Source organism: Phocoena sinus, chromosome 20, assembly GCF_008692025.1.
Source record: "Phocoena sinus isolate mPhoSin1 chromosome 20, mPhoSin1.pri, whole genome shotgun sequence".
NCBI classification, from domain to species: Eukaryota; Metazoa; Chordata; class Mammalia; order Artiodactyla; family Phocoenidae; genus Phocoena; species Phocoena sinus.
Window position 1 is genome coordinate 8076976 of NC_045782.1, and position 13858 is coordinate 8090833.

Sequence of the window (13858 nt, forward strand, 5' to 3'; positions counted from 1 at the left end):
TTGAGTTAATTTTTGTATATGGTGTGGGGTAAGGGTCTAGGTTCTTTTTGTTTCATTTTGCATATTTTTCAAGCACCACTTGTTGAAAGGACTGGTCCTTTCCCTGTTAAATTACCTCGGCACCTTTGTCAAAGATGAATTGACCGAATGTGCGTGGTCTATTTCTGGACTCTGCTCCATTGTTCTGTATCTCTGTCCTTTAATCAATACCACAGTGTCTTAATAATTTTATAGCTTCTTGAAATCCAGTAGTGCACGTTCTCAAGCTCTGGTCCTCTTTCTCAGAATTGTTGTGACTTTTCTAGATCTTTTTCATTTCCCTTAAATTTTAGAATCTGCCTGTCCACTTCTATAAAGAAAGCCTTCCAATCCCTTGCCTTTTCATTTGCTGAATAACAGTAGTATGTTTACCAGTATCAGTCCTTAGCAGTCCTGGAATTTTTTATCATTATTATGTTCCTTTATTTTGCAAAGTATTTAATTTGGCCTTTTATATCAGTATTTATAAGTAAGATATTTGCTTTTATATTGCTCTCCCTTTTTTATGATATCTTTACCAGTTTGGGTATTCAGTGTTATGGTAACTTTATAAAATGAATTATGAAAGAATCACTGTTTTCTGTTTCCCTGAAACAGTTATGTAGTAAAGCAATCAAATATTCCCTAGGAATTTGCAAAACTATTTAAGACCAATCCATCATTTTTAAAGGAGTAATTATATTTTATTATTTTCTATGATTATGGTCGGTTCAAGTTTTCTCTTGTTTTCCTGAATGGATTTCTGTTTTCTTAGGAAGTCATCTATATTATTTACTTTTTTCAAGTCTAGCATTATAGGGCTGGGCATAGTGTTCCTTTAAAGCTATTAAAATCTTTCAGATTATTTAGAAGAACTTTTAAAAAGTTCTAGATGGTTAGGGTTTCATTTTTATTACGTCAAGGAGAGTAACCTATCCTAACCCTACATTTTAAAAAAAATGTATTGAGGCTTTTTCTTTTTATTTGGGGCAATATGTAAGATCCGCTTTTGTAAGCAATTCATGGATACATGACAGGGTACTTTGGCTTATTGTTTTATTATAGTGTTCAGATCTCCTGTGTCCTTAATTTATTTTCAGTTTTCTCTTTGTGATTTATTTTCAGGGCAAGTTTATTCGGATCAACTTTGACGTAACTGGCTATATCGTTGGGGCCAACATTGAAACATGTATCCTTTTTCATAATCACATTATTCGAAATAGAGAATGATTTAATCTTCCTATGGCCTCGTGGCAACCCTCTGTGGTACCTCTCCCATTATCCAGATGATAAAACTTTAGCCCAGAGAGATTGTGACTTGTTCACATACCTTCAACTTCAGAATATGAACTCCAAAGTGGTATTTTGTTGTTGTTTGTTTTTAACACCAGGTCATGATCTGGTCACATGGCTGGGGAAGTGGAGAGTCCCACTGAGGTGAGGGTACCTGTACATCGACCCAGGAAGTGTTTGTGTGCTGTAAGGACGTTTAGGTGAATACCGATACGTTGAAAACATCTTCAGTTACTGCTGCGTTAGCCCATTTTTTACCATCTACTTCTGATACTAGTGAGATGAGCATGTCCCACCAAAACAAACCTTATTGATGTACAGAGCTGAAGTAGTTTCAGTTAGTGTTAAGCAGAATAAAACTAGAGGCAAAAAAAAGTCAAATACATAGACTAGTCTTAAGAAATGTCGCATGCATAGAATGACCTTAAAGAATGATAGATATATAAAGAATTAATTTGATTTAAGAGATAATAAATTAGAAGTGATTCTGAATGATAATGTGCCCGTTAGGAAAGATACAGGTGACAATCCTCTGATACTTGTTAACTACTCTTTAGTGATAGAAATACACTGCTTCTATCCCTCAGGTGAGGGATAAATCAAACTTTTCCTGTTAATTCAGAACTGTGTTTTATGTCTCTAAATATGCTCAGAGCCAGAAAACACAAGAAGCACTTGAAAATGACAGGCGAATGGAGCTAGAGTTTCTTCATACCGGGGAGCATCGTTCATGTGAGTGTACTTTTCGCCGAATGTGGAGGATGTGTTTGGGATAGTCTGATTTAAAATCAGGCTGTGTGGCACCCACATAATTCACGTTGGTGGCCCCTGGGAAGGTTTACTTCAGAGGAGGCAGTCCTCTCCCAAAGCAGTGAAACTGAGACTCTGAGAGTCCAGTGTGGCTTTCAACCCAGAGACAGGCTGGGAGCATCAAGGCCCCATGGACAGAGAACCCAAGCAGGCCCCAGATGTACGTCCTGATACCCAGGCGGAGGCGTGGTGTTGTGACGTGCAGGTGCTGAGTGGGGACTCAGGGGGGTAGGACAGGAGTTATGCACGTGAATCTTGGAGTTCAACAAAGTTTTGATTTGTACCTCTACCACTTATTAGCTGGTGGGTTTTTTTTTTTAAGTTTTTCTACATACAATGCTTCGCATTTTTATTATTTATTTGTTTATTTATTTTTGGCTGCGTTGGGTCTTCGTTGCTGCTCACAGGCTCTTTGTTGCGGTGCGCGGGCTTCTCATTGCGGTGGCTTCTCTTGCTGCGGAGCACGGGCTCTAGGCGCACGGGCTTCAGTAGTTGTGGCAGGCGGGCTCAGTAGTTGTGGCTCACGGGCTCTAGAGCACAGGCTTAGTAGTTGTGGCGCATGGGCTTAGTTGCTCCGCGGTACGTGGGATCTTCCTGGACCAGGGATTGAACCTGTGTCCCCTGCGTTGGCAGGCAGACTCTTAACCACTGCTCCACCGGGGAAGTCCCAGCTGTGTTATTTTGAGTAATTTCTTTGTACCTTGGTTTTCTTATTTGTGAAGTTGTGATAGTAATTCTGATGTTAAAAGGCTTTTCCTGCCTTCAGTGTCACCCTTAACCTCCTTTGCTCAGACCTTCTGGAAAAATCTCGTGCTGTTCGTCAAGCAAAAGATGAACGTACTTTTCATATCTTTTACCAATTGTTATCTGGAGCAGGAGAACATCTGAAGTGTAAGTTACAAAGTTTTTTACTATTTTATATTCAGCTGAGTATCTTTTTTAATATTAAAAATTTTTTTTGAGAAAGAGAACAGTTTTGGGAAACAGATTTATACACATACACCAGAATTCTAGCTGGTTAAATTACGAAAATGATGTTGAACTTCCAAGCCATGGGATCAGTACTTTAAGTGGCAAGCATATGGGTGGTGTTATATTATCTTTTGTACTTTTGTTTCTTTTCTTTTAAAATAATTTTAAATTAGAAGACAAATGATGTGTTTTCATACACATTCCATTTCAAAGTTTATAAATACAAAAGTAAGAGAAAATAAATTTACTTAATAAAATTAACTGGGATAAATATGTATATTCCTAGATTTACAACTGAATATGTGTTACGCTTCCAGTAGTACTAGAAAGAACCTGTGCGGATTTTTATTTATTTATTTTGTGAATCACAAGTTTAGGGTTGGACAGGGTAAAAAAGTAAATTCTGTTCTGGGTCAGAGTTTTGCTGGGTCAGGAGGGAGAGGAGAAGGTACACAACTTTCCAGTTTCTTCTGAGTTTCAAAGTCCACGCTGCTTCTCTAGAATTAGTATGTATATTATTTAGATATCACAACAGACATATAAAAGCCAGTAATACTCTTCTCATCTGGGGTCTAGGCTTTTGTTAACCATAGGTCATCTGTGGAAGCGTTAAACCCAGAAATCAGTTAAAGAAAGACCTGCAGAGGAAAAAAAAAAATAATAATAAGCAGCAAGTAAATAGAGTAATTGACAGGGAGAGACTAAAAATTCAAGATTATCCCGTTAGGTAACGCTGAAGGGAAGGAAACCCTCAGGCTTTCAGACTGGCAGGCATTCTGAAGTAATAGTAAATCAAAAAAAAAAAAAAAAAAAGACAAAACTGTTAAAAGAAGGAGATTTAAAAAGAAAAAAAGCAAGCAAGCAATACCCAGTAGAAGCTCAGTGTGATGTAAATAAGACTTAAGGGATGGGGGTGATCGGGAGAAATCCTCTGCGGCAGAGCCAGTTCCACGGAAAGCTAGGAGCACGTGATAACATCTGCTGAAGGGATGACAACCTGTTTTACTATTCTGAGTGCTCCTGAGAACGTCCTTCTGCTCTTAAGAACACGTTTCTTGAAGGAGTCGGTTGAGTTCTCTCTAACTCATGGACCCTGAAGTATAGAGTCAGTGGGAGTATCCGTTATAATACCCTGTCAGACTATTACTGTGTCAGACATCACTCTCAGAGGCAATGTACCACTAAACAGACTGACTTGGAGAAACAGTTTCAAGGCATTGTCTGGGCTCAGCATTTGCCTGGTCCATATTCTACACCTTCCATATCCAAGTCTTTATCTAAGCCCATGCAGTCTTCACATTGACCTCATGGTGTTTGCTATAAACTCCTTGCTAATATAGGAACATAGAATATGGGTTTGAAAGCTTTCCCTCAAAAGATGCCTAAAATATTTAAATCTGAAAATCAAGTTGAGTTATCTGGAAGGTTATCGTACCCCAGCTTTCTGATTTCAAATATAATATACAAACCGCTGTTCCCCAGAGCCCCTGTTTAGATGTTTGTTGTTTACATCATCGTTTTCCTTCATTGTACAGACAATGGAAAACTGTCTTATGTCTGTGTATTTAACATGAGCATATAAAGAAAGAAGAAGTACGTGGTGGTGATGGGTTGCATGTTTTTCTGCCGTGTGGGTGCAGTTGGAAGGTGGGGATGTGCTTGAGTCTGTTGCTGACTATTTATTACGTTGTATTCTGTTACGTTTTCTTTCAGCTGATTTGCTCCTTGAAGGATTTAATAACTACAGATTTCTCTCCAACGGCTATATTCCTATTCCGGGACAGCAAGACAAAGACAACTTTCAAGAGACGATGGAAGCAATGCATATAATGGGCTTCTCCCACGAAGAGATTCTGTGTATGTGTGATTTCTCTCATAAGATTCTGATGCTCAATTTTCATAAGACTTATAAATTGGGGGTAAATTACCTGAACTAGAAAATGATTGAGAAACTAATGGGAACTGCCTGTAATTTTATGAAATCCTAAGATTTGTCTTACTGAAAAATTTTGTATAGCTCATTTTTAGCACAAAATAAGTTAGAATATGTCTCTGCTACATTTTGATGCAGTATCTTAATTAATTCTTTTCTTTTTATATCAACATAAAGCAATGCTTAAAGTGGTATCTTCAGTGCTACAGTTCGGAAATATTTCTTTCAAAAAGGAGCGAAACACTGATCAAGCTTCCATGCCGGAGAATACAGGTAAATTGATGAATACTGATTTTATTTCCGTGGTCTGTTGTCGTGTTCTCCAAAAACATGTTACAACGCAAGCATAAAAGCCCTCCTGAAGTGTTTCCCATGAGACTCCACGTGCCTAGGAGTAAGGGTCACTCTGATTCCATAAAGGAGGGAAGAGAATGGGGTGCAGGGTGAGACGTGGCAGTGGAGACTCTGCCTTAGCCATGGGGCATTAGGACTGGGGGGTGGAAGGGGGCACAGGCTGCAGAGACCACAGGGCTCACCTGAAACGGAGCTGCAGCTGCTAGGTTCTATAGCCAGTTTTCTCCTTGGCAGCAGTATAGGCCCAGGGCTGCCAACTAGAATTGATTTTTCGAAGAAAGGTGGAAACCTAGATTTTAATATGAAATCTTCAAGCTTTTAAATATCGAAAATGGATTGAAATTCGCACTGGTCGAGGACAGAAGTTTGTGAATCATAAAATGTGTTTGCAAGCCTTGTGGGGTCTGCTTCTGAAGGTCTGGAGACAAAAAGAAAACGGAGGAATCAGTGTATTGACTCCAATGCTTGATCACCCGGGGACGTTATCCTGCCTCACAGGATCCACCGTGGCCAGTGAAGGCTGACATGCATCACAGTCTCTGCCCTGGAAATCGGCCTTCTTTGTTGTAACCAATATTAATTTAATTCTGTGTAACCCTTTTAAGGGACCTGTCCGTCTCCTGATACCTCATCACCACCATTTCCTGACAAAGCCCCTGCACCTCATCCTAAATCTTTAGATTTCCAGGATCATGAACTATATCATTCAGTCAAAGTATTTTGATTGACGTTTGGGCCAGCTTCTTCCATATAGCTTTCACGTGGTTAAGTAAGACTTAAAATCGAGCAGTTTAAGATTTAGAACAAGAAATGTATTAGTGTAACTTGGCTTGGAGATCTTGACCTAGAGGTAGAAGAGAATCAGGTCACCCTTCTGAAAGTCAAGGCAGCCAAGTGTGTTTCTACTTTTTAAAATATAATGTGATAGGTTTTCTACTTGTTATTTTTTTTAACCTTTAAAAAATATTTATTTATTTATTTGACTGCGTTGGGTCTTCGTTGCTGCACACAGGCTTTCTCTAGTTGCAGCGAGTGGGGGCTGCTCTTCATTGTGGTGTGCGGGCTTCTCCTTGCAGTGGCTTCTCTTGTGGAGCACGGGCTCTAGGCGCACAGGCTTCAGTAGTTGTGGCACGTGGGCTCAGTAGTTGTGGCTCGCGGGCTCTAGAGTGCAGTCTCCGTAGTTGTGGCACACAGGCTTAGTTGCTCCGCAGCATGTGGGATCTTTCTGGACCAGGGCGCGAACCCGTGTCCCCCGCGTTGGCAGGCAGATTCTTAACCAATGCGCCACCAGGGAAGTCCTCTACTTGTTATTTTAAGATAACTTTTAGCTTATAATGGTTGATTTTGTTTTCCTTGTTTTTTTTAATGCCCTTGATTTGTTACTTTCTCATACGATTTTATAGACTATGGCATTTGAAAATTTCCCTGAAAATCTGGAAATGTCTCATGATGGCAAGGCTTTCCCTCTCTTTGTTTTTTCTCTATTCTTTTCCTTCTTTCTTTTCTTCCTTTCTTCTTTCCTTTATCTCTTTCTAACTTTATTTTTCTTTCTTTCCATCCTTCCCTCCTTTTTCCTTTTTTCCTGCTTCTTTTACAGAACAACTGTTTTTTTTTAAAAAAAAAAAAACAACTAAAATGGCTCCAGTGTCATTGCTTCATTGCTGTTCACTACATCACCAGTAATGAAAGTAAAATAAATCTCTTTCTAATTGTATGAGAAGCTTTAAAAAATTACAACTCTATAAATAATTTTTCTCAAATTATTACCTATATCAGGTAGTGGTGGTTAATTAACACTTGCTGTGTTGCAGTGTGTAAGAGTTTGTACTTTTTAATTACAGTAAAATTTAAACATGTAATAGGAGAGTGTAAAGAACTCCCCACATTCTCGTCACCTGCCGTAGACAGTCACCAACTCACGGCCTGTTGTGTTTCATTCATACCACCTCTCACTTCCCTTTTTCTGGATTATTTCAAAGCAAATCCCAGATACTTCATTTGTAAATATTTCAGTCTGATGCTTGACTCAGGGTCAAAAAATAAGGGCCTGAAATGAGCATATACACTTGGACTTCTTTTAGTATTGGTGATATTTCTTTCTCTTACAGAGTTTTTCAGGTTATCGATATTTAAAAATTTTTTAATTGTGATAAAATTACACATAGCAAAATTTATTTTGACCATTTTTAAAGTGTACAGTTCAGTAATGTATTTTCGCATCATTATGCGATCAGTCTCCAGAATTCATCTTGCAAACTTAAACTCTAAAACAACTCCCCATTTCCCCCTCCCCCAGCCCCTGGCAACCACCATTCTAGTTTGTTTCTATGAATTTGACTAGTCTAGGCACCTCGTAGAAGTGGAATCATTCAGTATTTGTCTTTTGTGACTGGCGTATTTCATCGGGTTATTAATATGTTATTATACATTAATTTCCCATGGCATGTTTACATGTTGGTACCAAACTGGCATTTCTTATAAAAGACTTATTCTCTACTATTGTCTATAGTACTAAAAGTAAAATTATCTTTATTAAACATACGAATCTCTACAGCGCATTCCTCCTTATCCACTCCCCGCCCCATGAATAAGGTAAATATAGCAAATGGCTGTTAACCAGTAGTACCAGAGCACCACAAATTCAAAAGAAAAAAATACATTTAATCACAGAAATTTATCACAAACATAATAACGAACCAAAAGGAAGAGCACGTTTTGATTATTGGGCTTTGGCTATAAGGCACTTTGAAACCAGATAGAATCTGAAAAAAACAATCACAGACAGACCAAGCGAGAGCTGGGAAATTAGGGTCATTATTGCTGCTTCAAAAACAAAAGGGGAAACCAGAAAAAGACTGCCAGATCTAACCACCTATCTGCAGGAGAACAGAGGCCGGAGGCACATGTTAAATGACCACGGGGTGCAATCAGGGTGAATGGTTCCGTTGCCGGTGATGCTGAAACATTTACGTGCGCCTCCCTGGAGTGGCCTTCAGAGCAATATTGGCAAATCACTACCTTTTAGATTGAGTATGACTCTTTTAAAAAAGCATAAATGGCAAATAAGAGGGTAATAAGGCTTAGAAGTAGAAAATGTGATGCAATTGTAAGGGAACTTGTTTTCCTGGTAGAGGAAAGTAAGCCAAGGTATAACCACACTCTAAAGTCCGTTTTTTCACTGCTAAAATGATGTTTATTGTGATAAAGCAAGAGAGTGTAGGCAATTTCCTTTTGCTGCTTTGTATTTTTCAACTTCCCATTCAATACGTGCACACAAGCACACATATGTAGGTTAACTAAAAGGAGGCAGGACGTAGGGCTTGAGGAGGGCAGCTGGTAAAAGCTGGCGAGAAGAGTCACAAACCAGAGGAAGTGCTCGCTGAGGCACGGCCTGCCCTGCCCACCCAGGGTGCTGCTAGGTTTCCAACGGTTCACCTGGATCACAGGGGGGTAGGATGCAGTGCGTCTTTGTTTGTTTTTTTTGTTTGTTTGTTTTTGCGGTATGCGGGCCTCTCACTGTTGTGACCTCTCCCGTTGCGGAGCACAGGCGCCGGACGCGCAGGCTCAGCGGCCATGGCTCACGGGCCCAGCCGCTCCGCGGCATGTGGGATCTTCCCGGACCGGGGCACGAACCCGAGTCCCCTGCACCGGCAGGCGGACTCTCAACCAGGGAAGCCCGCAGTGCGCCTTTGAGAAGGAACTTGGTTATGCTTCTAACGTGATTTAAAATGTACTTACCCTTATAGAATTTTATTGTTATTTTAACACTTAATCAGACATTTATTGTAATAATTGGAACACTTGTTGGACCTTAGTGACATTAGACAGTGAACTTCTGCTGAGGTGGGTGCCCTAATGCTGGTGAGAATCAACAGTAACAAAATTAGCGGCTTTCTATGTGAGCCGAGGAATCAAATAATTTTAATAACCTTTAGGTCTCTTGCCTACTAAACTATTATTAGGATCACTATATGGGCATGATTAGTTGTCTTGGTAACATGATGATTTAAACTGTTTTAAACACCGTTTTTCTCATTCTGTGCATTATCCATGGGTTCTAAGACTTAGTAACTTGCATTAAGTTACCCAGAGTAAGTAATTGCTGACTAATCTTCTCTTATGTAGCCTAAGGATGAGTATTATTAATTTGAAAGGATGAAGGTAGTTCTCATCAGACCTAAAACTTGCCCAACCTTATGCCTTGTATTTAATTTCTTAATACAATTTGATAACTACTCAGGTGTTTCCAGTGTTGACTGAATATATGGTGACTAGATCGTAAGTAGAAGCCTAGTATTTAGGAGACCTTTTACCCTCTAGTTGCCCAGAAACTCTGCCATCTTCTGGGCATGAATGTGATGGAGTTCACTCGGGCTATTCTCACCCCCCGGATCAAGGTCGGCCGAGACTACGTGCAGAAAGCGCAGACCAAAGAACAAGTAAGTTTAACGTCAGTTGCTGTCACACATTTGTTTGAATGATAACCGTGGCCGTTAGACCTTCTGATGGGCACGTAACAAACCGAATCAACAGAAGCTCTATTGTATGGATGTTTCTTGGTACTAATTGAGTACTTTCTCTCAGAACGTTTTTAGAGGTGACTTGTAAAAAAGGAAATCTGAAATATCACCGTGAGTTTTCCCCAGGTAGATGGATCATACATGTTCCCCAGGACGTGTACCTCGGGGTCCCGCCCAACAGGGGGGGTGCCCTGCTTGCTCCCTTGTCCCTGTTGGGGGGAGGGGAGACAGCGCCAAGAATGCAGGCGTCGGATTCACCCGTTTCCTGGTGGACTCTGGGCAGATGCGCCGCCTAGAACCCCAGGGGCAGAGGGAAGAGTTTATTTTTACTGGGCATCTCCACCCATTTCCTACATTGATTATCTCCAGTGTACGTTTAATTGTACTAATACCCTCTGTTGATGTATAAAATTCAGAGAGGATTAAGCAGTAAGTGCTCTTTTAGGGTTTGGGGGGCGCTGTACATCATGAAACTCCCTCCATCAAACAGCTGTTAGTGTTTTGTTGAGATTGTTTCCGGAATAAAAGGTTGATGTTGTCTAATTACAGGCAGATTTTGCAGTAGAAGCTTTGGCAAAAGCTACGTACGAGCGGCTCTTCCGCTGGCTTGTGCACCGCATCAATAAAGCTCTGGACAGGACCAAACGGCAAGGGGCGTCTTTCATTGGAATCCTGGATATCGCTGGATTTGAGATTTTCGAGGTATATCTTCCCCCTCCTGCTTTTCCTTCCTTCTGTTTACCCTTTTCACCAATAACACTTAAGGCTCCCTCTGTACCAGCTGCAGTGCCAGCCACCAGGGATATGATGGTAGATAAGTAGGTACAGTCCCTGCCATTCCATTGATAGTAGAGAGTCAAACATGGAGTGACAGAAACCCAAAATTCTCAGAATTTTGGATAATGAAGTGGGGGGGGGGGGCTGTGATAGAAGGAACTGGCGGTGGGGGGGGTCCACTGTGGAAGATGTGTCTGCAGCAGTGAGAGTGGAGCACGAGGAGCCCCCGGCCTCAGGAAGAAGCCCCAGCATAATGAGAGTAGGTCCAGTGGTCCTGTATGGGAGAGAATTTGTCAGATGTGAGAAACTGCTAGAAAGCCAGTGGGACTAGAGGTAGCTGACCAGAGGGGCAGAGGAGCTGGAGACATGGAGTGGGAGATGGAAAAGCAGAAGCTGGGAGCCAGTGGAGGATGGCGTTGCCGTAGCCTGGCGGCCAGATGACACTGGCTTGAGCGGGAGTCAGGAGCAGCTGTGTGAGATCAAGAGATGAGGGAACACAGTGGACTCTGTTCTGAAGATACACCCACAGGATTTGGTGGTGCATCTCAATATATTTCACTACTAGTCTGACTAGATTTCTCCAGACACTCACCATCAATCCATCAAAGGTTTGGAGTCACATACCTGCTGTGGTTTTGCTAAACACTGATAAAATTTTGGTCTCCTAACAATGTGTATCTTTATCTCTCCTTTGATAGACACTGTATAGCAAGGCACAAATACTGAATTAAATACTTCTTGGGGTCACTGTGCTGCTTTGACCAGTTGGATACTGAATTGTCCTATTTTAAAATGAACCCCTTTGGACTATATAAGTCTGTCCTCATAAAATTTGAACTGTTACTGGTATAAGCAGTTTTATCCCCCAAACTGCCACTGACACTATAAAAGATTGCTTTAATATGTTTTTTGTTTTTTAATTTATTTATTTTTGGCTGCGTCGGTTCTTCGTTGCTGTGCGCCGGCTTTCTTTCGTTGCGGCGAGCGGGGGCCCCTCTTTGTTGTGGTGCACAGGCTTCCCATTGCGGTGGCTTCTCTTGTTGTGGAGCACGGGCTCTAGGTGAGCGGGCTTCAGTAGTTGTGGCTCGAGGGCTCTAGAGCTCAGGCTCAGTAGTTGTGGCGCACGGGCTTAGTTGCTCCGCGGCATGTGGGATCTTCCCGGACCGGGGCCCGAACCCGTGTCCCCTGCCTTGGTGGGCAGATTCTTAACCACTGCACCACCAGGGAAGCCCCAAGATTGCTTTAATATGTATTGATTTGTGAATAACTGAAAAACCATGAAAGGTGGCTGCGTGCAAATTGCATGTTGCCTTCCTGTGTATAAACAATCAGAAGATACAGTGAAAGAAAAGACCCCCACTTCCAGCTGCCAACAAGAACAGATGAAATACCTAAGAAGAAATGGGCAAGATTTAGTTGACAACTTTACAGGGCAACTGTGAAAAAATGAAAGACTTAAAGAAATGTAAAAATATAGCTTGTTCTTGGATGAGAAAATTCAGCGTTGTAAAGGTGTAAATCTTCCCCAAATTCATCTTTTTTTTTAAATATGTTTTTAACATCAAGAAAGAAGAGCGTAGATTTTATCTTATTTATTTATCTATTTATTTTTGGCTGCATTGGGTCTTTGTTGCTGTGCTTGGGCTTTCTCTAGTTGCAGTGAGCAGGGGCTACTTACTCTTCGTTGTGGTGCACAGGCTTCTCATTGCAGTGGCTTCTCCTGTTGTGGAGCACGGACTCTAGGCACACGGGCTTCAGTCGTTGTGGCGCATGGGCTCAGTAGTTGTGGCGCATGGGCTTAGTTGCTCTGCGGCATGTGGGATCTTCCCAGACCAGGGCTTGAACCCGTGTCCCCTGCATTGGCAGGCCGATTCTTAACCACTCTGCCACCAGGGAAGTCCCCCAAATTTATCTTTAAAGTGAACATACTTGTTTAAAACCTGTTTCAAGGGGTAGAGGAGGACTAGGCAACCTGCTTCTAAAACTAATTTGAAAAATAAGTTATTAAAGTATAGATAGTAAAATTCTGAAAAAGAAATGAAAAGAGGATATTGAGATAAAAAATTATAAAGCTGTATGGTTTTGACATATGAATATACACAGACAGTAAAAAAAAAAAAAAAAAAAAAGGAAATGTTTTAGATGCTAAAAATGCAGGATTGTTTAGTGAGTGTTATTTGTCACGGAAAAGAATGGAAGATGTCCACTGTTAGGAGATTTATGCTCACCGTAGGAGATTGGTTTGATTAATTACGATATATATTCATGCAATAGAGAACTATGCACCCATTATAAAGAATGAGGCGGCATTATATTACAGATTCCAAGATGCGTTGTTTTTTTAAAAATCAGGGTAACACACATTTATGAGCGCACAGACTGTTTCTGGAAGGATCTCAAGAAATAGGTGACAGTGGTTGCTTACGGAGAGCAAGTGGGTGACTGGAGTGAGACTTCTCAGCGCAGCTCTCTGTACATTTTAAATTTTATACCATGTGTTACCGATTTAAAAATCGATTATTTTAAAATACAGTTGGTAGCTTAAATATGAAGACAAGTAGAAATCCATTAACGAAAAATACCATCACATGTAGTGGCTCAGGCTAAATAGAGCACTAAGATCTCATGATCTTAAGGCAGAGCAAAATCCATTCACATAAACGTAACCACGCACCATCGGGCGGTCTGCAGGTGTTGATGTGGGTCACTAGAAATACGGTGTTGAACACGGCAGACTCTGCCCTGGCCCCCCTAGCGTGACCTCGTTCTAAGACGCTGAGTGTGACACCTCCCAGGGAAGATTGGAATGGCTTTTTCAGGCTATAAATCTATTATTTGGGGCTTGATTAAACCTTCCCTAATTACAGATCACTTTATAATGAAAGAGGTTGTTTATGGGCCCATGGTACTTGTGTGGGCAGCATGGAAGCAGAAGAAAAGGCTGAGTACTTCTCATATAAGGCGACTGCTTTAAGAAAGTTATCCCTGTTACTTCATCCATCCATGTTTCATCCCATCAGCAGCACAATAGAGAAGTGGGCAGATTTCACAGAGAGGGAAAAAGAAATGTCTGTAACAGATGAAAAGGTTATTATTTGTTTCTACTGTTGTTTTCCTTAACTCACTCTGGAGCCAGTGGCCTAAGTAAGGAGCAGAGGGGGCCGCAGCCCATCTGTCCTCT

At 41.0% G+C, this 13858-nt stretch overlaps 1 protein-coding gene across 10 annotated transcripts in view; it reads left to right on the top strand.

Annotated features, from left to right (window-relative positions):
- Positions 1–13858, top strand: part of MYH10 (myosin heavy chain 10) — a 137602-nt gene that overhangs the window by 70367 nt on the left and 53377 nt on the right. For 8 of the 10 annotated variants that reach the window (XM_032618041.1, XM_032618040.1, XM_032618043.1 and 5 more), the window contains 6 exons: positions 1144–1207; positions 2914–3012; positions 4807–4950; positions 5204–5299; positions 9701–9819; positions 10450–10602. In XM_032618041.1, the coding sequence (XP_032473932.1) occupies positions 1144–1207; positions 2914–3012; positions 4807–4950; positions 5204–5299; positions 9701–9819; positions 10450–10602 (675 nt within the window). Of the gene's footprint in view, positions 1–1143; positions 1512–1964; positions 2044–2913; positions 3013–4806; positions 4951–5203; positions 5300–9700; positions 9820–10449; positions 10603–13858 lie in introns of all 10 variants that reach the window. The other 2 variants (XM_032618049.1, XM_032618050.1) reach the window with 1 other exon arrangement.